Source organism: Megalobrama amblycephala, linkage group LG15, assembly GCF_018812025.1.
Source record: "Megalobrama amblycephala isolate DHTTF-2021 linkage group LG15, ASM1881202v1, whole genome shotgun sequence".
Taxonomy (NCBI): Eukaryota; Metazoa; Chordata; class Actinopteri; order Cypriniformes; family Xenocyprididae; genus Megalobrama; species Megalobrama amblycephala.
Genome location: NC_063058.1, coordinates 7,438,035 through 7,463,525, shown reverse-complemented (window position 1 = coordinate 7,463,525; position 25,491 = coordinate 7,438,035). Strand labels below are relative to the sequence as shown.

General features: G+C 37.4%; 1 protein-coding gene across 1 annotated transcript; it reads left to right on the top strand.

Moving 5' to 3' along the window:
- Positions 1-787: 787 nt before the first annotated feature.
- On the top strand, positions 788-23,737 carry sntb2 (syntrophin, beta 2). Its single transcript, XM_048158588.1, has 7 exons — positions 788-1,570; positions 11,110-11,311; positions 11,689-11,896; positions 16,500-16,642; positions 16,821-17,017; positions 17,941-18,119; positions 22,853-23,737. The coding sequence occupies exons 1-7, from the start codon at positions 1,024-1,026 to the stop codon at positions 22,943-22,945; spliced, it is 1,569 nt and encodes a 522-aa protein (XP_048014545.1). The 5' UTR covers positions 788-1,023; the 3' UTR covers positions 22,946-23,737.
- Positions 23,738-25,491: the final 1,754 nt, after the last annotated feature.

The window sequence follows — 25,491 nt, the reverse complement described above, 5'->3', positions numbered from 1 at the left end:
GTATGGATAACACTTTAAAGCAAATGAGAAGAGTCAATATTATTTAGAGCTGACACATATGTGTTATATTGACCGGTAGATTGACCAAACATTAGACTTTAACACAACAAAGCATAATTTCCTTCCATTACAGATAGAAATCAGTAGTGATTATGATTGGGTTTAGTGTGAAGAGGAAAGAATTGTTTAATTCTCAATTTAATCACAAATATCTATGTACATCCAGATATATTTACATATTGAGATTTGGCACTAAAATTTAATTAGATTAAAGATGCTGTAAAATAGCTAATATAGTCAGCATCAATCTGTGACAACCTTATTGTAGACCTACTAATGCCTAATAAATAATAAATTGCTCGGCAACACGTGTGTTAGGCTAATGAATTATATTGCTTGGCAGATTAATTATTTATTTGGTGCATTATTTATTTATTTATTTATTTATTTTTCATTACTTAAACACTATAGTGTGTTTTACCCTATAAGTATTTGTGTCGTTTTATAAAAAAAAAAGAAAAAAAAAAAAAAGATTTGAATCAAATTAATAATCAATGAGAGAGGCGGGGATTAAAAAACGTTTTACTTTCCTACCCATACTAAAAGTAAAACGCACATATTAAATAAAGAACTAAATCCACTAAACACAGTTATTTAACCATAATCAAGCGGCATTGTTTTCACCTTCGTGTCTGAACCTCTTGAATCTCTGCACGGCACAAACTCGAGTGGCTTGTTGTGCTTTCGTGGGGAGGGAAGATAAATAGTTTTTAATCCCCGCCCCTCTTATGAATAATTAATCACGTAAATCGAATGGTTATCTCCGCCGTCCGATCTAAGGATGTTTTTATTTTTATAGTTTCTTCGTGCAGCGATCGCAAATTCAACCCGCTGCAGAAATATACCGATGTTTTAACTTATTAACCGACATTAAATCTGCTCCTCTCGCTTCCTCTGGGGAAATGTGCGTGTAAGTGGGTGTGTCGAGTGAGTTTAAACTTTATGATGAGTTAAAGTTTGATCATGGCCGTGTGGACCCGCGCGGAAAAACAGGGTCATCTGGACCTGCTGTTGAGTGATCGCTGGGTTCGGGTCTCCGCGGAGCTCACACGGGACACTCTCACACTAACGGCGGAGGGCGAACCGAGCGGGCCCGCGGGCTATTCGGAGCACAACTCTCATTTAAGGAATGGCGTTTCCAATGGCAACGAACAGAACCGAGATGTTTATCACAGCCACGGGCAATATGACAGTCCGGGTCGGGTCAACGGGACCGGCTCAGACTCGGAATCTAGTGGTTATTGTGACCCGGCGGGGCCGGAGGGGGTTCGGAGGGTCCGTATAGTCAAGCAGGAGTCCGGCGGACTGGGGATCAGTATTAAAGGGGGACGGGAGAACCGCATGCCCATCCTCATATCAAAGATCTTCCCCGGTTTAGCGGCGGACCAGAGTCGAGCTCTGCGTGTCGGCGACGCGATCCTGTCCGTCAACGGCAGCGACCTCCGCGATGCCACGCACGACGCGGCGGTGCAGGCGCTGAAGAAGGCTGGGAAGGAGGTGACGCTGGAGGGTAAGACGATCACTCGAGCCGCGGGGATTCTGCAGGCCCGCACAAAGCGTTTGATAATGACAGAGTTGATTATTTTGTTGAGTTCAAACTGTTTTTCAGATAGTAAACAGTAGTTCATTTGGCATTTACTCTTTTTTTTTTTTTTTTTTTTAAGACAATTCAGGTTGATAAGAGGTCCGAGTTACATTAACATATGAATATCATTTTGCAGAAGTAATAATGAAACTTACAGAAGTGCATGAATGTTTTCTGATAATAAGCAGACCATCTCTCTTGCTCCAATAGCAGATGTTCATTAATGTTTCTCTAAACATCACAGGTGAATGTGTGGGAATGGGATAAAGAGAGAGAGACTGATGGATAGACAGTTATAGTTTGTTACTGTACTTGCTTGGCTATCAACCATTTATTTTTTTGTGAAGACATCTCTGTTTCTTTTGTGAATGTCTCCTTGTTGTAATCTTTAATCAAAAACCATAACATTAATTTTGTTTGCAACACCCACTTTTTACAATCCAATCAATTCTTGATGGACAAAATCAGGTTCAACCTACTTAATGCTTGTTGTTGTTGTTTGTTGCTGGAAACATGGGCATTGACAGATTCCATGAATCAATTCGATTTCAAAATCACAGGCTCTTGATTTCATTTTGATTTGATTTGTTTGGATGTATACATGATACAGTGATCAGTATTTCTTAAAGGGTTGGTTCACCCAAAAATGAAATTTCTGTCATTTGTTACTCAGCCTCATGCCGTTTCACACCCGTAAAACCTTCGTTCATCTTCGGAACACAAATTAAGATATTTTTGTTGAAATCCGATGGCTCAGTGAGGCCTGCATAGGGAGCAATGACATTTCCTCTCTCAAGATCCAGGAAGGTACTAAAAACATGTACAGTGGTTCAGTATTAATATTATAAAGTGACGAGAATATTTTTGGTGCGCCGAAAAAAAACAAAATAATGACTTATATAGTGATGGCCGATTTCAAAACAGGAAGCTTCAGGAAGCTTCGGAGCGTTATGAATCAGCATGTCGAATAAATGGTTTCGCAACAAACTCTGATTAAACATGTTCAGTCGGGTGAAAACAAACTCCGACCAACAGATGCCAACAGGGGTATCACACTAGCTGCGTCTCATTTCGGTGGCTGCGTTCTGATCCAGCAAACTCCAACAGATGTGTTTGTTGGCGTTTATCTGTTTGGTGTGAACTGGCCTTTAAAGGAACACTCCACTTTTTTTGAAAATAGGCTCATTTTCCAACTCCCCTAGAGTTAAACAGTTGAGTTTTACCGTTTTCCAATCCATTCAGCCAATCTTCAGGTCTGGCGGTACCACTTTTAGCATAGCTTAGCATAGTTCATTGAATCTGATTTTGAAAGCGTTTCGTGACAGGCGCTGCGTAAAATCATTGCACCTGCTTCACCCATGGTACGGCAGCAAAGTTCCTTGATTATTACGCTGAAATGAGAGTATAGTTCTTAGCCATATCGGCCTAAAAAATCAAAACTTTTTATTTTCCGTCAGGTCTTAGTACACGATGTAACTACAGAAGAGTCAAGTTTTAAACAGGAAAAATATTGAAACTCTTTGGTCATTTTTGAGCGAGATGCTAACGGTCTAATCAGATTCAATGAACTATGCTAAGCTATGCTAAAAGTGGTACCGCCAGACCCGGAGATCGGCTGAATGGATTCAAAAATGGTAAAACTCAACTGTTTAACTGTAGGGGAGTTGGAAAATGAGCCTATTTTCAAAAAAAGTGGAGTGTTCCTTTAACTTTAGCCACATTCGTTGTGGAACATGCTAACTCGCACATTATTAGGAAAGGCGATTTGCAAAGATTCATAAAAAAACCTATAACGTTACTCACGTCTTCTGGAGGTACTGATCCATCCTTTAGGAACTTTTTAGCAAAACATAAACTTTTTAGAGCAGACATAAACACATATAGGTAGATCTGGGAGCGTATTCCCTTCAAAAACAAAATTAATCCACTGCGTCTTTAGCGGCTCAGATGTCGAGAGTAAAGGAGGACTGCTATGTTCATTCTTATGTCCAATAACAAAACAGTTTAGGAGACATTCTTGTCTACACCTGAGCGGCATCGAAACAATGGCGGACTGTTTACAGCTCACTCAGGGCGGGTCTATGCTAAAACGCCAGTGTCCGTCAACAGTTGTGGGAGGGGCCTGTGCAAATTTCCGTCATTTTGCCAAGAATCTGTGAATGGCTCGATCTGACAAAGTGCTTATGATTTGTAGGGATTAAAAAAAAAACACTGGGTGTTTTTTTATTATTATAGGGTGGTTGTGCAGACACACTGCCAACAAACATTTATGTCCGAACACCATGTAAAAGTGAATTTGGCATCTGATGTCCCCTTTTAAGAACAAGCAGAAGAGATGCCGGTTTCTCCGGTAGTGGGGGGAACTAATGCGCAAATGGCTCATTGGCTGATGCTCATCTATTATGTCTGTTTTGATTTCAGCAAATCAGTTGAATGACCAACAATATCTTAAGCACCACCACCAGTTCAAAGTTCAGTTAAAGTCCCTGTAAAGTCAATTCTGAGAATTCTTTCTAAACACTTTATAAATGTTACAAATGTATTGCTGAAACACATTACAAAGTCTGTGAATTGTGTAATGCTTAATTGTGAAGTTAGAGCGTTAAACAGTTTTTCACCAAGTCTCTGCTCAGGATTTTTTGGGCGGAGCTAAAACGGGGGTCTGATGACGCACTTGGACCCCCGAGCATAGCCCCTCCCCTAACACTATATAACTGTCGATGACGCACCGAAGCGTGGCGCCGCCTCTAACTCTACAGCGGTTCACTCGCTCAATCTCGAGTGTCATTACAATTATACAGCCCTTTGTACATTTAGCTAGTAATGCCTTCGTCACGCAAATGCATATTACATGGTTGTTATAATATACAATATGCTCCTTATTTAAATTTCCTAAAACGATGATATGAAGGATTCTAAAGTGATCGTTCTACACCGGATAATTTTACAAACTTTCATCAGACAGCTGGGATTCACAGATAATCCGCTGTTTTTGGTGAATGTGACTGAACAGACCTCGGCCCCCCTCCCGCCTTGGCCTTCTTACCGTCCCGACGATAACCGATGATATATGGGGCCGGACAGAGTCTCTCCCGTCCCGGCCTTCATCCTCCCGTCTCGCGGCACCGTCATTTGTCGACTCGACAACAGTTCAGCAGTTCGTGCCCACCAATGAGTGTAGTCCACAGTAACTCTACTAAAATGTGCAACCCTCTAACGTGATTCTTTTGTTTATATGCATCAGTATGTTTGACTCATTAGACAAGTAAGTTGAGGCTGCAGCTCTCGCGAGTGGGTGTGGTTTCAGCGCCGACAGCGGACACGCCCCCAGCGTTTGAAAGCAACTTATTTTATTTACTTGCAGATTTTTTTAATCATTCAAATTTGGCTGGGTGGTTAATAACACATTTTTCTGTGGTGTGACAAACTCAAAACACATACTTTAAAATGACTTTACAGGGACTTTAAAATGACAAATATGCATTCATGGTTACCAAGTTTTAGTTCTATAGTTAATAAAGTTCTATCGTTAAATAGTGCTTGATTATCATAATATCATAATATAATGCTTGATTGACTGATGTTAAGAGCTTTGCCGTTTTATAAAGATAAACTGATTTGGTAGAATCATGTATAATATACATATATAATAGTATATCAGTCGACTAAACTAAAAATTTACTGGCCAATGGTGATTCTTTTTCCAGGGTGTGCGTAGAGGGTTGAAGGAAAAATTTGTCATTAGTCTCACCAGTAATTTTGTAAAGTATAGCCTACATATTCATTCCAAATCAAATAGACCACCACAGTTCAACACACTCATTGATCTACAGCGCTGCTGAATCTCCTGCATCATGGTGAGAGATGTGGAAACTGACGGTCAAATATGTGGAGCAGTGCCGCATGAGGTGGGCAAGGCTCGCACATACATTATCCTCTGTGGCACTGGCCTAATTAAAATGAGAACTATATTTGATGGTCCTGGTGGATCTAATGAGATCTTTAAATGGCGTAGAAATGATCCCATGATGCTGCACAATACCAGTACTGGAATATTCCACTGGAAACCTGAGAAAGATATACAACATCAAGATGTTGTGTGACATACTGAGGTGAAGCGGCAATGAGTGGTTAAGTCAGCTGTGATTGGTGAAGGTGATGAGATGATGGAGAAGGAACAATGAAGAGAAATGTATTCAGCAATTAGCAGCTTGCAATAAAGACACAATTTTTTATGACACGCTCACTTTCTAACCTGGTGTAAAGAGCCATGCTTAGGGGTGAAATGTTGGTTGTTCAAGAATCACCCTTCTAGGGTTTGAAACTGCAACCTTTGGTTTTTAATCTGACCATAGCTTTTGAAAGTTTTTGAAACAATTATGAAGTAGCTTTCTTTCTGTTTAAAAATTATAATTCCTCAGGGAATGTAACTCTTGTGTTGCCAGAAATTGGCCACTATCATTAAAAGTAAATGACTTTGTCAGTGTAAATCGCTGTCAGTGTGAATGCCCATTAAAGAAGAATTTAGGGAAATTATCCATCTAATGCAATTAAACACCAGAATGTTGATGCTTGAAAAAAGCACATACAGCAACCATTATTATTGTCCTGCACATACTTTCACTCGTTCATCCTTCCAAACTGAATTCCTCGAACATTTTTGGCCCAGCCAAGTGTTTTTCAGCTCAAGTATCATTAAGAAACTATGTGTGTGTGTGTGTGTGTGTGTGTGTGTGTGTGTGTGTGTGTGTGTGTGTGTGTGTGTGTGTGTTCTTCATACAGTCCTGAACTGCTCAAACTTCTGTAACAATTAGTTAAATGTGTCCGCTTGAAATATCTAAATATAATGTAAGAATTCAAGTATTTTAAGTAGGTAATTGATTTCAATGTGGCTTTTGGATCTTCCTGTTAAATGTTAAGCTTTCCAAAGCATGCAAACACACAAAAACACAGCTGTACTTTACATCATAAAAATAACTACAAAAAAGTAAGAATGTACTTGTAACTACAAGTATATTCTTTGAAAAGTATCTAACTAAGCAGTTAGTTATTTTTTAGGGAGTAACACAATATTGTAATTTTAAAACTGAACCCAACCTGTAATATTTTTGCCTAATATCATTATTATTAAAGGATTAATTCACTTTCAAATGAAAATTAGCCCATGATTTACTCACCCTCAAGCCATCCTAGGTGTATATGACTTTATTCTTTCTGATGAACACAATTGGAGAAATATTAATAAATATCCTGACGCATCCGAGCTTCATAATGCCAGTGAACTCACGATAATGAGCAGTTCAAAAAGCTTGCGCTACATCCTACGCCTTCCCTATTCAATTAACGAAAAGAGCGTAACCGACGTGACGCCATTTTACACTTTCTTCGTAACTTGAATATGGAAGGCGGTCTGGCAGAAGCTAGATATTTTACTTCATAACTTGTTAAATATGGATTTTTTTTTTTTTTTTTTTTTTTTTTTTTACACAAATGCATCACTTCGCTTCACTTCAGAAGGCCTATATTAACCCCCCGGAGCTGTGTGAAGTACGTTTATGATGGATGGATGTGGATGGAAGCACTTTCTTCAGCTCATACTCGTGACCCCTGTTCACTGCCATTATAAAGCTCGGATGCGTCAGGATATTTATTAATATTTCTCTGTGTTCATCAGAAAGAAGTCATGTATACCTAGGATGGCTTGAGGGTGAGTAAATCTTGGGCTAATTTTCATTTGATAGTGAACTAATCCTTTTAATCTGTATAATATTTTTATTCCATTGTTTTCTTTTATCTTCAAAATGAAAAATTGCATGAAATACACACATTTTTTTTATCAAAAATCCTCAATATTCCTCAATATAAGTATCCACATCCTTCCAAAACAATTTTTAAATCTTCCAGAACATGATTGACCTAAACAAAAACTAGATTTGAATTTTAACAATATGATCTGACATTGTTTCACCAAACTACATCTCACTCACTGTTTAGTGGATTTTTTTTCTCCAAACATCCCTGTCATTCTTTTTCACAGCTTGATAGTGTTGTTGTTGTTGTTGTTGTTTTTTTTTCTCATTCATGAATATTACTTTAGCACTCTAATATGTCAATAGCAAAGTCCCTTTAAGACAAGTCATTTGACAAGCCATATTTGAAAGCTCCTATTTTTTTGAATGGAGAAACATCAAATTCTCAAAAACTGTTTGCCAAGCTTGAATATTTGAAATCGCCAATGAAATCTGACAACAACTGTCTCATAAATTGTTTCTAAATACTTGAATCCTGACAAAAAAACTAAATTTTCCAGACTGGACCAAGCAAATGCGCATGCACAGTCCTAAGTGCTGTTTCAATTGGTGCTTTCAAGTAATGTTGGAAAAATTGAATTTACAAGCTGAACGCACATGAATGCCACTATAGTGTTGTAAATATGAGAAATATGGCGTCAGTGAGAAACATGGCGTAATACCACAATACTTAAAGGTATTTAGCCTTGACGTTGTCAGGCTTTTCTGTTTACAGTGAAGTAAGCTAACTGCCTCAGTGCTTCCCACACATAGACTTTACTTGGGCGGGCCGCCCAGATATACAGGTGCTGGTCATATAATTAGAATATCGTGAAAATGTTCATTTTTTTTATTGTAAATTATTTTTTAAAATGAAACTTTCATATATTCTAGATTCCCTACATGTAAAGTAAAACATTTCAAAGTTTTTTTTTTTTTTTATTTTTTTTTTATTTTGATGATTAGAGTGTACAGCTCATGAAAGTCCAAAATCCAGTATCTCAAAATATTAGAATATTTCCTAAGATCAATCAAAAAATGGATTTTCAAAACAGAAAAGTTCAAGTTCTTTAAAGTATGTTCATTTGTGCACTCAATACTTGGTCGGCAGCACATATTACAGCAAATGACTTGCTCCTAGCACAAATTACAGCATCAGTGAAGTGTGGCATGGAAGTGATCAGCCTGTGGCACTGCTGAGGCACTATTGAGCCTTCAGATCATCTGTATATTGTTGGATCGACTGTTTCTCATCTTTCTCTTGAAAATATCCCATAGATTCAGGGGTCAGGCATGTTGGCTGGCCAATAAAACACAGTAATATCATGGTCAGCAAACCAATTGGAAGTGGTTTTTGCACTGTGGGCAGGTGCTAAAGTCCTGCTGGAAAAGGAAATCAGCATCTCCATAAAGCTTGTCAGCAGATGGAAGCATAAAGTGCTCCAAAATCTCCTGGAAGATGGCTGCATTGACTTTGCACTTGATAAAACACAATGGACCAACACCAGCAGATGACACGGCCCCCCAAATCATTACTAACTTCAGAAACTTCACACTAGACTTCAAGCAGCTTGGATTCTGTGCCTCTCCAGTCTTCCTTCAGACTCTGGGACCATGATTTCAACATGAAATGCAAAATTTACTTTTATCTGAAAAGAGGACTTTCGACCACTGTTCACTGTCCAGTTCTTTTTCTCCTTAGCCCAGGTAAGATGCTTCTGACATTGTTTCTGTTTCAGAAGTGGCTTGGTAGTCCTTTTCCTGAAGATGTCTGAGTGTGGTGACTCTTGATGCGCTGACTCCGGCTTCATTTGACTCATTGTGAAGTGTTTGAATTGGCTTTACTTGACAGTATTCTCAAGCTTGTGGTCATCCCTGTTGCTTGTGCACCTTTGCCTACCCAATTTCTTCCTTCTAATCAACTTTGCATTTAATATGCTTTGATACATCACTCTGTAAACAGCCACCACATTCAGTAATGACCATCTGTGACTTACTCTCTTTGTGGAGGGTGTCAATGATTGTCTCCTGGACCATTGCCAAGTCAGCAGTCTTCCCCATTAGTGTGGTTTCAAAGAACAAGAGATACCCGGAATTTATACTGTAGGGATGGTCATTTAATGAAACTCAAATGTAAATATTCTAATATTTTGAGATACTGGATTTTGGACTTTCATTAGCTGTACGCTCTAATCAACAAATAAAAAAAAAAAAAAAAAACTTTTGAAATGTTTTACTTTACATGTAGGGAATCTAGTATAAATGAAAGTTTCATTTTTTTAAAAATAATTTACAATAAAAAAATTAACTTTTTCACAATATTCTAATTATATGACCAGCACCTGTATTAACGGCCGCCCAAGTATATTTGGAGACACATTTATGCTTTTATTATTTTTATCCTCTTATACTTTTATATCCGCCCAAGATAATGAAACCATCCGCGATCGATTAATTTAGTCGTTTCGTACCTGCTCGTTATGTGTGTGTCAGAACTGTTTACTCCCGCTAACATTCCCATAGGCGCTGCATTTTGCAAAGTCACAAGGCGGCGCTGTTGCGCGTTCTACAAGCTCGCGCAACAGCGCTTCAGTCTGCTTCAAAGTGATTCTCAATCAATGAAAAGCGCAGATTTATGCCAAGCGATTGCTAATGAACTCAAGTTGATGAATTATTACAATGTCTACTTTATAACCTTTATATAAAATGTTTTATACGGTTGTAAGAACCTGAAGGATCAGCCTTCAATAGTACAGACATTTCAAAATAAAAGTCCCAGTGTATTTCGGGCTTGTTTATAATTAAATGTCACACGCTAAGTTTTTTCTTTTTCTTTTGGGAATTATTAGTATTTTGGTTACACAATAAATTGTATTTAATTTTCCATTTAATTCACAGTAAATTATTGTAGTCTCCCCCACAGGAAGAAAAGACCATTATTTGACACATGTATTATTCATTATATAAAGTTTACTAGTAAAATCTGTGTCCCATTCACTGAGAGAGACACTATATGACAGCAAGGAGAACATAGGAAAAGAAGAACCATTTAAATGCTGTAATTTTGCATAATTTACAATGCATAATAATGCATAATATTATTATGCAATTAAATGTAACAGTATGCTATGTAATTAAAATTAATTTCAATAAATAAATAAAATACTGTTAAAAATCACACATTATTTGTTTGTCACATGTAGTAGACCATTTTTGTGCCGTGGGTAATAGGAGGATTTTTGTAATTAATTAAGAAATGGTACACCACCATCTTACTCCGACAAAAGTGACTTGAATGCGCCTGCTGTCGTAAACACGACTTCCCATCTTGCAAATACAAACTTCCCAGGAGGACTTGAATGCACTATATAGTAACCGGAGCTTCTAACGGCAGCTGCAGTAACACGGCGACATTACTAATTAGCGATTGGCTCTTTTATTTAGAAGAGCACTTTCTCTCATTCATAGTAATACGAGTCTTTCTGTATATAAAGTCTTTGGCAGTAGCTACAATATGTTTACATAATGCAATAATCATGAAATGGATTAGTATGTGTTATTAGCCCTGGGCTGTACATTGCAACCTATATGTGACAAAATGAGAGCCTTGTCATATTTTTTTGTTGATGTTTCTGATATTGAGTTCTCAGTTAAGGCTGTTTGTTTTGTGTGCAGTGAAGTACATCAGGGAGGTGTCTCCACTCTTCAAGAAGTCCTCTATGAGTGCAGATCTGCCTTGGGATGGACGTCTTCAGTCTCCAAACCTCAGCAGCAGCGATGAGTCGCCCAAGAGCGGCGTAACTCGTGACAGAAAGGTCATCCCGCTCAAAATGAGCTTCATCAGCCGAAACCTCACCATGCCTGACCTGGAAAACAGGTGTGTGTGGGTGTGTAATGTTTCAGAAGTAACCAAAAGCAGCATTTTTCTCCTGAGGTTGGCTGCAGCATTTAGATTTGAATCTGATGAAAACATATCTAGGTCATGTTTCACCCCAAAATCAACACTGGCTTGCTGTGAATTATTAGTTCAACCAAATATTAATCATGATATTACAATAATGACACTATCTGCTGATTACGATAAAAATAGTGAAATAAATACAAATTATTTGAAGAAGTAACTCGGGTATTATTTTGTAAATTCAAAAAGTAACATGATACTTCACTCATTACTTTCAAGAAGTACTGATTATATAATTAGTAATCCCAGAACTGGAATGATAAATGTTTTCAGCAATGCTTTGTTTCGTTCAGATTGTTGGAGCTTCACTCTCCGGACGGCCAGCACACTGTGGTGTTGCGGTGTAAAGACGGGGCCACTGCTCACTCCTGGTTCACGGCCATTCACACAAATGTTGCTGCCCTATTGCCACAGATGCTGGCCCATATCAACTCCTTCTTGAGCAACCCTAGCGCCAACACACACTGCACGCTCAAACACATCGGCTGGCTGGCAGAGCAGGTATCTCAAACACACGCCCACAGACACCGAATGACTCATGCATTCTGAGGTCACGACATGCAGCTCCTAAAACATGTGAAGGAAATGGGTCACTTTACAAAACCTCTTGTGATCCTCATTAACATGTACAAATAATAGCTGATCTGATCTGTTAAATCTAAACATTACTTTTAGGCTTCTTTAACTCTTTCCCACCAGCATTAACTAAAAAAGTTGCAAGCCAGCGCCAGAATTTTTGATCATATTCACAAAACTTCAAGGCCCCTATGAATATGTGAACAGTCAATGTATCAAAAGAAGCAACAGCAAAGAACATTTTATTCTAGCTTGATTTTTTTTTAAAAAAAATGTTTTAATTTTTTATATATATATATATATATATATATATATATATATATATATATATATATATATATATATATATATATATATATATATTCTTTTTTTTTTTTAACATTTTGAACATTTAGAAGCTGAGAAAATCTGGTTTTATCTGGTTTGGTTTCGGAACGGTGATCAAAACATATGCTCTGACTCAATTCGCCTACTTACACCACGCCCTAAAAGTATGTACTGTTTTTGTGAAGGAAAAAGTACATACTTTTGACTGTGTAGCAAAAGAGTAAGCAAACTTTAGGACATACTACTTCATCATAACTGCGATTTAACAGACAGCTCAGGGCTCAACGCTAAGGATTTTTTCTACTGGCCCGGTCGGGCCAGTGGTTCAAATTTTTTCTTGCCCCGCCAAAATTTATAAAAAAACTAAAAAATAATAAAAGTAAAAGACAAGAAAATGGGCCTATAAAATAAGCATAGTTATTGTTTTTGTTGTCTTTGTTACATTTAACCTCAATAAATAGGGTTACGACACCAAAAGCTACTAGATTAACATATTTTAAATATTGTTAGACAAATAAACAGTAAGTAATGTATAACTATATAACTATAGAATAGTTTAAACTTTATTAAAGTTAATCAGTCAAGAGCAGTTACAGATAATAATGAAAATATAAAAGGTTAAATACTGTTATTTGAAATTATTAAAAAAAATGAAGACACTTAAAATGTGAAATTAAACCCGCCAGTAGGCGGCAGCGAATCACTGTTAATGAGCGAATCATTGAGATTCAACCGATTCATTCAAACGGCTGATTCATTCAGGAAGTGTTGCTCAGAGATGCAAAACAATGTTGTCTACTCTGGAACTTTTTTATTGGCGAAATAGAGCGAAACTGATGATTTGGTGTCTGAAATGTAAGTCACTTGATATGAAGTTCTTGTTCGTTAAACTGTACGCTGAGTAAAATCAATATCACATTTGGAATCATGCTAATATTTGGAGAAAAATGACGCTCTCTGTGTAATACTGGTTAACTAATATGAAATTTTTGCTCCTTATCTTGAATTCTGGGGCATTCTAAAGGCATTTTAATAGACTAAATCATGCAGTGAAAGCGTGGAATCTAAATATGCAAGCGCACTAGTCTAACCTACTAGACTACGTCACGTAGTGCATGAGTGCACTCAATCGGTGTTTGTTTTTTGTAAAGTGAGGGACATACTCGATAATATCAGATCGTTAAATCAACAATTACGATTTAATAGACGATATATAACGCACACCCAACAGCACTGGACGATCTGGCAAGTGACCGTGTCGTCTACTGTCCCGAGCGTCATTTACACTGGTCCCGGGCCATCGGGCAGTCCTTATTTTCGAGCTCTGCAGCTCCGTTGCTTGATTACATGCAGCAACCTGTCACTGTTTAAACCTCCCTTTCAGTCATCTTGTCACGCCACATTCAATTTAATTTAATTTCCTTCCGTATCAGAGAGAAATGTAGTCTCACGTTGATCTGCCAGTCGTGGTCTTTCATGCGGTGAACTCTCCTCATGTGTTTGCAATTTGTGTAATTATGCTTTTAAAAGTCAATGACCAAACGTATCATTACAAAAGTTCACCATGCTGTTGCAGATGAAATATAATGTGGATAACATTGACTAAATAGCTTTTCATCAGGTTAGATACTGATTTAATGATTTAATGATTTACCTCCAACCCATTTTCAGTGCCTGGACTTTAAAGGGCGACTACTACTACTTCTTCTTCCTTGTGTGTATTCAACATAGTGACAATGCAAGCTGCCTCTAAAAACACCAACAGAGAAGAAGAAGAAAAACATAGTGATGAAGCGCGTTCTGTAGAGCAGTTTGTCCATTTAAGGCAGGGGTAGGCAAGTTCGGTCCTAGAGAGCCGCTGTCCTGCTGAGTTTAGCTCCAACCTTAATCAAACACACCTGAACAAGCTAATCAAGCTCTTCAGGATAAGTAAGGCTATAGGCAGCTGAAGGTTTTTTTTCAGGGTTGGAGCTAAACTCTGCAGGACAGCGGCTCTCTAGGACCAAACTTGCCTACCCCTGATTTAGGGCTACTGTAGAAACATACCGGCGCAAAATGGCGACTTTAACATGTAAGGTGACCCGCGTTGTATGTAGATATAAATGGCTCATTCTATCTTAAAATAAAATCATAACGGTTCATTATGTAAGGTCTTTATACACCACTGAAAACATAGTTATGTATATTATATTGCATTTCTGTCAATAGATCCTCCTAAATATTACACACTGGACCTTTAAGGACTACAACAAACAGCTGGTAGGGACTACATTGAGCTTCTTCCCTGGTTGGTGACATCACTAACCCTAAAATGTACATAAACCCTGCCTCCGAGATCACACAACAAAGGGGGTGAGGCCATGTTGGGCTGCTTTAGAGAAGAGGAAGAGTTGTTGTAGTAGAGTGTTGTTGTCATGCCGTCATTTTACGCCGGACTGCTTCACAAACAAGGGTCAATTCAACGCTGGATTTGCACAAAAGATTAACATGACGACACATGCTAGTGGATGAGTTGAATCAACTCCACAGCAACTACATAAATTTATCCACTAACCGTTCAGAAACGTCCAGTTTCATTCTAAAAGTTGTAACTTCTTCCTGAGTCTCTCCATCAGTGTCGACTCCGGTTTGAATAATGTAAGGCTTCATTTAAAGAGACACACACAAAAAGGCGCGTTTTTGCTCGCACCCAAATAGGGGCAAATTTGACAAGCTATAATAAATTATCTGTGGGGTATTTTGAGCTGAAACTTCACAGATACATTCTGGGGACACCAGAGACTTCTATTAAATCTTGTGAAAGATGCATTATAAGTCCCCTTCAAAGGTGCCCTAGATCCAGTTTTTACAAGATGTAATATAAGTCTAAGGTGTCCCCTGAATGTGTCTGTGAAGTTTCAGCTCAAAATACCCCATAGATTTTTTTTAATTAATTTTTTTAACTGCCTATTTTGGGGCATCATTAACTATGCACCGATTTAGCGTGCGGCCCCTTTAAATCGCACGCTCCCTGCCCCCCGAGCTCTCGACTATAATACAGTGCATTTACGAAGTTCACACAGCTAACATAACCCTCAAATGGATCTTTACAAGATGTTCGTCATGCATGCTGTGTGTATGCGTCGGATCATGTGAGTATAGTATTTATTTGGATGTTTACATTTGATTCTGAATGAGTTTGAAGCTATGCTCCGTGGCTAACGGGCTAATGCTACACTATTGGAGAGATTTATAAAGAAGGAAGTTGTGTTTATGCATTATACAGACTGCAAGTGTTTAAAAATTAAAATGGCAACGACTCTCTTGTCTCCGTTAATACAGTAAGAAACGATGGTAACTTTAACCACATTTAACAGTACATTAGCAACATGCTAATGAAACATTTAGAAAGACGGTTTACAAATATCACTAAAAATATCATCATGGATCATGTCAGTTATTATTGCTCCATCTGCAATTTTTCGCTATTGTTCTTGCTTGCTTACCTAGTCTGATGATTCAGCTGTGCACAGATCCAGACGTTAATACTGGCTGCCCTTGTCTAATGCCTTGAACATGAGCTGGCATATGCAAATATTGGGGTCATACATATTAATGATCCCTACTGTTACGTGTCTGTTAACAGTCGGTGTTATGTTGAGATTTGCCTGTTTTCCGGAGGTCTTTTAAACAAATGAGATTTATATAAGAAGGAGGAAGCAATGGTGTTTGATACTCACTGTATGTCATTTCCATGTACTGAACTCTTGTTATTTAACTGTGCTGAGGTAAATTCAATTTTTGATTCTAGGGCACCTTTAATTATTATTGCAGCCTTTTGCAATAAGGGCACTAATCCATATCACGTTTTCAATTTTAGTTTGTTTGACATGTTTTGCCAGAGCAGTGATGCAAAACACTACATTAGAGACCTTTTAATGTTATTATGAGAAGTTTAAAAAATATTAGACTGTGTTGGGTCACCTGAGTGTATCTAATGAATGGGAAACACTGGTGTGTATGCAGGTAAAGCTGGATACTCTGTACTTGTATATCCAAATTTTTGTATAGAGCTGTGCGATGATATATTTGCCTATAGTAATGTTCCAAGCGAGACCGTTCCAAGCCTGTACAGTTTCCAGCATTAGTTGTTTTTAGATGTTTTTTTCCTTTCCATGTGTGGATTATGAACTCAGTGGCTGATTGTTGTGTTTGTGTTTAGCTTGAGCTGGATGGCGGGCGGCATCAGTACAGACGAGTCGTCATGGCGCTCACAGAGAAAGACATCTTGCTGTTCCAGTCGGTGCCGTGGACGTACGAGAGCTGGACCTCTCCTCTCTTAACACACCCACTACTCGCCACAAGGTAAAACTCCAGCTTGAGCAAAGTTTTAAGCATTCATAATGTAGAGTTTCCACCCTCTCTGTGACCCTTTCATTTAAACAGGCTGCTTAACATCTTAAAAAAAAAAAAAAAAAAAAAGAACAATGAATAAACTCAACCTGTTCTACCTTGCCTGTTTTGTATTTGGTTGTGTCTATAGGCTTGTTCACTCGGGCAGCGTCCGCAGTTCTCCGGCTCTGGGTGGAGATTTGGTGTTCGCTACACGTACAGGCACAGGTCGAGGGATCGAGTCTCATGTGTTTCGTGTGGAGACACACTGGGATTTGTCCACATGGACACGTGCTCTGGTGCAGGGCGGACATTCGGCTGCTGAGCTCATCAAAGAGGTTTCCATAGGTGTGTGTTTGTGAATATACAAAGAAGAAAGGAATCTACCCTTCACTAAGACCCGCCTTAAAAACCTTACTGGCCAGTCCTACCTTAGCAAACATGGTCATTCCTGTATTATCATTAGACAAATTTGTATTGTTTTTCTCATTATGCAAGTCCATAGAACTCATGAGAGTTTGAATCATTTTAAAGTCAGTATGAAATGAAAATTCACCCTATCGATTTTCTAAATACATGTTATAGATCTAATGGTTAACGATTAATATAAGTTTTTTTATTTCGACCTCATAACTGTCTTCTGGTGACATATGCAGGACTTCTCCAATCAGTTAGTTCGCTTAAACCCCGCCCCCTGCAAGCTTGTGTTCATTTGCCTCAGACCCACATCTTAACATCCAATCAACAACCGCCTCGGGTGAAATATTGATAGGTTAATGTTTATTTATTTAGTTTTGATTGTGGTTCTGATGCTAAATAGTTCACAGTACCATATCATACTAATTACAATGAAATGCAGTTTTTAATCACAATACTTTGACATTTAACAATGAATTAATTAATTAAAAGTCAGAATGTTTTTAATGATTAATTAATTAAAATGTACTTTTAATGTTGTACACACTGAATGAATATTAATCTTACAAGAAACAGAATATATTCTGACGTTTTGTTCATTGAAAAGTCCAAATTCAACACTTGTTCCACTGTCGGAGTAACCATGGGCTTAGCAAAGGGACACCTGAGTGGAAAGCTGGATTGAGAGATCTTATTTTCCTCTGTGTGGTGTGGAACAATAGCTGGCTGGAGGAAATGTTGGAAATGTTCAGTGTTTTCCTTCCTGAGTTCCAGCCAGTCCATAAAATATAAAGTCACATTAATTCACTCTCTCATGGTTCATATCTGTGTGTATGTTTGTCTGCACTCCTCAGGCTGTGTGTTGAACAGGCAGGATGTTCGTCTGATTCTGCATTATGACAGAGGTTTCACTGTGACACGGGAATCTGGCGAACCTGTGCTGTTTCACTTCCCCTATGAGCGGCTCAAGATGTCTGCAGATGATGGAGTCAGGAACCTTTACCTGGATTTTGGTGCTCCAGAGGGCGAAATGGTATGACATAATAATATTTATTTGTGATGATGTTGTCAAATGGGCATAAAATTCTGAAGGCCTTAATGTCATTATGAATGAAAGTCTTTTACGATGTATACACATTCATACACACACACACTACCATTATTAAAGTTTTCACTTATGCTCACCAAGGCTGCATTTATTTGATCACAAATACAGTAAACACTGTAATATTGTGAAATATTACAATTTTAAATAACTGTTTTCTATTTGAAAATATAGTAAACTGTAATTTATTCCTGTGATCAAAGCTGAATTTTCAGCATCATTACTCCAGTCTTCAGTGTCACATGATCCTTCACAAATCATTCTAATATGCTGATTTGCTGCTCAAGAAGATTGTCAGTGTGGAAACCATGATACACTGCCATTCAAAAGTTTGGAGTAAGCAAGATTTAAAAAATAATACTTTTATTCAGCAAGGGTGCATTAAAATTGACAAAAATGACAGTAAAGACATTTATAATGCTACAGAAGATTTCTATTTCAAATAAATGCTGTTCTTTTGAACTTTCTATCAATCAAAGAATCCTGTAAAAAATAGATAATGGTTTTGAAAATTAAGCAGCAAAACATATTCATAATAAGAGCCATTATTAATAATTAAAGGGTTAGTTCACCCAAAAATGAAAATAATATCATTTATTACTCACCCTCATGTCGTTCCACACCCGTAAAACTTTCGTTCATCTTCGGAACACAAATTAAGATATTTTTGTTGAAATCTGATGGCTCAGTGAGGCCTCCATAGCCAGCAATGACATTTCCTCTCTCAAGATCCATAAAGGTACTAAAAACATATTTAAATCAGTTCATGTGAGTACAGTGGTTCAATATTAATATTTTAAAGCGACGAGAATATTTTTGGTATGCCAAAAAAACAAAATAATGACTTATATAGTGATGGCCGATTTCAAAACATTGTTTCAGGAAGCATCGGAGCACAAATGAATCGGCGTTTCAAACCTCCAAACTGCTGAAATCACGTGACTTTGACGCTCCAAACTGCTGATTCGACACAAAAGATTCATTATGCTCCGAAGCTTCCTGAAGCTGTTTTGAAATCAGCCATCACTATTTATTTTGTTTTTTTGGCGCACCAAAAATATTCTTGTCGCTTTATAATATTAATATTGAACCACTGTACTCACATGAACCGATTTAAATATGTCTTTAGTACCTTTAGGAAATGTCATTGCTGGTTATGGAGGCCTCACTGAGCCATCGGTTTTCAACAAAAATATCTTAATTTGTGTTCCGAAGATGAACGAAGGTCTTACGGTATCATTGTTCTCGCTATGACTCGAGGAATCTATCAAGACTAGTTTCATTAAAAAGGCAAAATTAATCAATGACAATAATTTTATCCATTTTATTATAAATTATGACCACAAGGTATCAGTGTTCTGAAACTTTTTCATTACCTTCAGGGCATGATGCCAATGACATATATCAAGCTTCATAATGCTATGTTAATGCGCTTGTACAGTACTGCATTTTATGTCAAAATTCAAAATGGCCAGCACCCAAAAAGGCCGATATGGTTATCAAAATTGGGTATCAATCGACTTGTTGTGCTGCACTTTGATTTTTGGGCAAACCGTTCAGAAGTTGTAAGCAAAAGTATTAATTTTTCAATTCTCCTCACCATTAGGTGGCGCAGTGCCAAAACACTGCATTTACCAAGATTCGCCTCAATATGGTAAAGTAGCGCAGAGATATAGCCTCGCATCCATTTTGACATGCTCTTCGTCAAATTAATTTGTGCGTTATTTGAGAACGGTTTGTTTTATCAAAAAGCTTTTGATAGCTTTTTGGCAGCATGCTCTGGAGATGATTTGAGCCAATTTTGGTGAAAAATGGATGAACCGGATATCAATCTAGGATAAATTCCAAAATAGTAGGTAATTGGGAAAATCAAAATTGTATTGTCTTGAGACGAAATCAGAGGGGGAAAAAAATTGTTTCTAGCCCCAAATTATTAGCATAAACATGGGAACTACTTTGGACAGTTGGTGGCACTTGAGGGATTGAGTTAGAGACTTCAAATTTGCCATGGTTAATGTTGATACTGATCATTTGATCATTATTTACACTATATGGTCAAAAGTATTGGGCCACACCTCTTAATGATCTAATTCAGTGGTTTTAGCCAAACCCATTGCCTGTGGTGCTGGGATGGGGTGCCACTTTTGCAATAAGTCAGTTCATGAAATTTCATCCCTGCTAGATATTCCACGGTCAAATGTAAGTAGTATTATTGGAAAGTGGAAGCATTTAGGAACAGCAGCAACTCCAAGACCATATAAAGTCACAGAGCGAACAGGTCACTGAGTGCTGAGGCACATGGTGCATAAAAGTCACCAAATCTCTGCTGATTCCACAGCTGAAGAGATCCAACCTTCCACTGCCATTGATATCAGCACAGAAACTGTGTGGCGGGAGCTTCACGGAGTGGGTTTCACATCATCAAGTTCAATACCAAGTGTCACTGGCCTCTGGAGCAGTGGAAACGTGTTTGAACGAATGACGAATCATGCTTCTCTGCTTGGCAGTCTGATGGGCATGCCTTGGTTTGACGGATGCCAGAAAAACGTTACCAGCCTGACTGCACTGTGCCAACTGTAAAGAAGGGATAATGATATGGGGCTGTTTTCAGGGGTTGGGTTAGGACTCTTTCTTCCAGTGAAGAGAACATTTTAATGTTTCAGCATACCAAGACATTTTGTGTGCACAAAGCAATGTCCACAAAGACATGGTTGGATGAGTTTGGTGTGGAAGAACCTGACTGGACCGCACAGAGTCCTGACCTCAGTCCCATTAAAACATCTTTGGGATGGACTGGAACGAAGATTGCAAGCCAGGCCTTTTCGTTCAACATCAGTGCCTGACCTCACAAATGCTCTACTAGATGAAAGGGCAAAAATTCACACAGAAACACTACAAAATCTTGTGGAAAGCTTTCCCAGAAGAGTGGAAGCTTTTATAAGCTGCAAAGAGGGTAAAAAATCCATATAAATAATGTCCATTTATTTTGAATGCGATGTCAGTATAGGGTTAGTTCACCAAAAATTAACCCTCTACCGCACGCATTGTGATAAATCTATAGAAAAAAAATATTTGACTCTTTTTCTTTTCTTAGAATGGCTTAACTTGAATTGCTGTTGCCATATGGCAACAACATACAATAGTGGAAATAACTTAGAATAAGTGTAAGTGTATATAGTTAATATTTTTCCTCAGAAATGTTGTTTGTATTGAATCAATTGGTGCTATTATAAGCTTTAGCAGTAATTATAAACAACACCTTATACATATTTTCCAACATCTTGGGCTTTTATTTATTCCATTCTCTTTTGCTCAATAATGCTTTATATTCTTTGAATTTCATTACGTTTTTTGTGAATCTTATTTAAATTTCAAATTTAGACAGTTAAAAACAAATCGAATACTGTTCATCATGTATCATAAAACATTGACATAAAACCCAAAAAATTGCAGTTCATGAAAATTCAACATTATGCAATCTTATGAGAGGAAGGTTATGAACGAAACTTTTTTTTGTACGAAACTTCAAAAAGCTTTTTGATACACTATATTGCCAAAAGTATTGGGAGATGCTTCAGCATACCAAGACATTTTGGACAATTTCATGCTCCCAACTTTGTGGGAACAGTTTGGGGATGGCCCCTTTTTGTTCCAACATGACTACACACCAGTGCACAAAGCAAGGTCCATAAAGACATGGATGAGCGAGTTTGGTGTGGAGGAACTTGACTGGCCTGCACAGAGTCCAGAGACTTATAGTACATCTTGTGAAAGCGGCATTATAGGTCCCCTTTAAGGCCTTTTTTGTTTTTATCATTCATTTCTATAATATGTGTATCCTACTAACCAGGGCTTGACATTAAACTTTTTTGCTCAGCAGCCTCTGTGGCTAGTGGTTTTCCAAAGTTACTAGCCACTCAGCATTTTCACTAGCCACAATTTTGCTGTTGGGAAATTACATTTTATATGATTAAAGTCGACTTTGGCATGCTTAAATTACTTGATTTTGAGTCATTTTCTTGATTTACAAGATTTAAAACCCTTTCAAACTTACAAATGCAGATTGACCACTATATCAGCTGGTATGTACAGTTATTTTTGTTAGGCTATATAAAAAGAACAAAGAAGCAAATTACAAATAGTAAATGTTCAGATACATAGGTTTATTTAACATGTATACATTTATTTAACATCTTTTGTTGTTTCATTAACATTAATGACCGACAGGTATTTAATTGGGCTGCTGAATGCATGTATGTAATATAATGACACACATTCAGTTTTTACCAACCTGTTTACGTATACTTAAGCCATAACCGACTGTGTTCACGCGAGATACTCCACACGATGGACATTTTGACATCTGTGTGTGCATGTATTTGACTATTCAGGCACAAGGAGGTCTGATCGCGGGCTTTTCATTTGGCTGTAAGCTGAAATTATATTCAACCCGCCAAAGTGGCTAGTGGGAGTGGCGGTCTTACCCGCCACAGCTGACATCTACCCGCATTTGGCGGGTGTTAATGTCAAGCCCTGCTACTAACCTTTAAAACAGTGTGTTTGTGTGAACTGTTGTGCTTGAACTCTAGTTTGAAATGTTTTGTAGAACTGAAACTAAAACCAAATAAACACTTTTTTTCCCCCCCTTTTCTCTTTCGTAGGTGTTTGAGCTTCACTCGGGGCCGAAGCCTGTGGTCTTTGTGCTTCATTCGTTTCTCTCAGCAAAACTGGCTCGTTTGGGACTGCTGACATAAAATCAACATGAAATGATTGAGGTCCATTTATTTCATTGGTTTATTGACAGCTACTATTTTACTCAAGCAGTGTTTTCAAAGTTCTTCTTCTAGCTGTGTGTGTGTGGCTTTCTAAAGCAGAATGCAATCTTATTTTCCTCTGATCAGGAACACCAGTTGTGCCTTCTCATCTAGAGCTTTTACAGCTATTTTTTCAGGCTTAAGGTCACCATAAAGCTTTGCAAAATTACCAAAATGAACATTATTCTTTTATTATCTATGTTTGTTTTTCACGTAACTCTCCTGTATTTATGTTTATATGTATTGCATGGCAAAGACTGTTACATCTACGTGTTATAATAATCTTAATGAATGTCATTTGAATATGTTCATGCAAATATGGAGAAAATGAAGCTTTAAACGCATTCCCTCATGACTGACCAAAAGTAACCTCCCTAAAGCTTAACTTCTCCTCTAATAGGATTAATTGAGTTGAATCAATATAAAGTGTAGGAATGTTTTATATCTGTTCTTTACATGTCATGAAAAATGTTTTCTTTTCTCATTTATGACCAAACCAGCTCCAGGCCTTGATTATTAATTTTTCTTTTTCCATTGTACATTAACGTACCTCTTCTTGATCCGCATTAGATAAGTGATTAGTCTTTATTACAGGATTCCCATCTCACTAGAAACCTGCAAATATCAGGGAATTTTCTGATTTCCATGATTGGAAATGTGAAGAAAATGAATGAAAACAAAGAAATGATTTCTGAAGTAAAATACATTTTCTAAATATGATTAGCTCTTAAACAACTTAGCCTTTTGTGAGTACAATCTTTTATAAAACTATTTTTAATCGTCCAGTTATCACGCGAGACTGAAAAAGTGGTGGAAATTCATTGGTCAGAAGGTGTGGGGACCATGTTATTAGCACTGATGTGTGGTTTGCTTTGGCAAATTCGCTTTGTCTATCAGTAATATCAATTATAGCATCAGTATATTCTTTATTAACATATTAGCTCTTTATGTAATGCACGTAATGCAAACAGAGTTTGAGCACATTATCTTCTACAGTAACTGATCTTTTCAGCCATCAGACTTAGTAAAATCAATCACAGACACCACAGTTTAAGAGTTTGGTAGATTGAGGCAGTACTGAAAACATTCCCTTAAAGGATTAGTCCACTTTTAAATTAAATTTTCCTGATAATTTACTCAACACCATGTCATTGAAGATGATCATGTCTTTCTTTCTTCAGTCAAAAAAATTTAAGGTTTTTGATTCCAGAATTTTTCTCCATATAGTGGACTTCAGTGGCCTCCAGACAGTTGAAGGTCAAAAAACAGTTTCAGTGCAGCTTCAAAGGGCTTTAAACAATACCAGACGAGGAATAAGTGTCTTATCTAGCGAAACGATTGGTCATTTTCTACAAAAAAAAAATAATAATAATAATTATATACGTTTTAACCATCTCATCTTGAACTAGCTCTCTTCTTCTTCTTCTCTATTTGAATTCCAGCAGTGTAGACACTGCTAAGTGTATTACTGCCCTCCACAGGTCAAAGTTTAAAGTAAATTGTCATATACAATATGCTAGTGCAAGTATATAACGATTGGTTCAAACTTTGACCTGTGGAGGGCAGTAATACACTATGGAAAAAAAGTATATTTTTTTTTCTTTAAATTTAGAAAATGACTGATCGTTTCGCTAGATAAGACACTTATTCCTCGTCTGGTATCGTTTAAAGCCTTATGAAGCTGCACTGAAACTGTAATTTTGACCTTCAACCTTTTGGGCTCCATTCAAGTCCACTATAAGGAGAAAAATCCTGGAATGTTTTCATCAAAAACCTTAATTTCTTTTCGACTGAAGAAAGAAAGACATGAACATCTTGGATGACATGGCGGTGAGTAAATTATCAGGAAAATTTTATTTGAAAGTGAACTAATCCTTTCAAATATTCAGTATTAGCATGCACAATGGAGGCAGTATGATTTGTAGGAAAAAATATGACAATATATGAAATTGTGTGGAAGTTATAACAGATGAGATTGTATAAATCCCATTGCACAAGGTTAACAGAAGCAATATTTTAGCGTTTAAGTGCCCTTAAACTTTTATAGTCTATTGTACGTACTAATACAATAAATATATTCGAAAATGAGTTTTTATTCACGTGGAGACCTTCTTGGTTTCTTCTAAAAGTGTCTATTAAAATGTGATGGCTGTAATTATTGATTATTCTTTCCCTCTCTGAGGTTGGTGATCCATCATGCCACATTATTTTCATTAATGTTACGATATCAGACCTCTTACTGAGACCCATTGCAGTGTGTTTTTGTCTTAACTATGAAACTCTGTTAAAAACACTTGGCCAGGTTAATAAATTGCACTTGTGTAAGTGATCTGTTTGGACCGGTCATCAGCCTGATATTTGACATGACCAATGCTTCAGACTATGAATGTACTTTATAAACCCATAGAAACATGCCTCATTTCTTTATTTGTTCAGTGTTTTGAGTTAATCGCTTATTTTGATGAGGAAATGTTTAAACCAAAGTT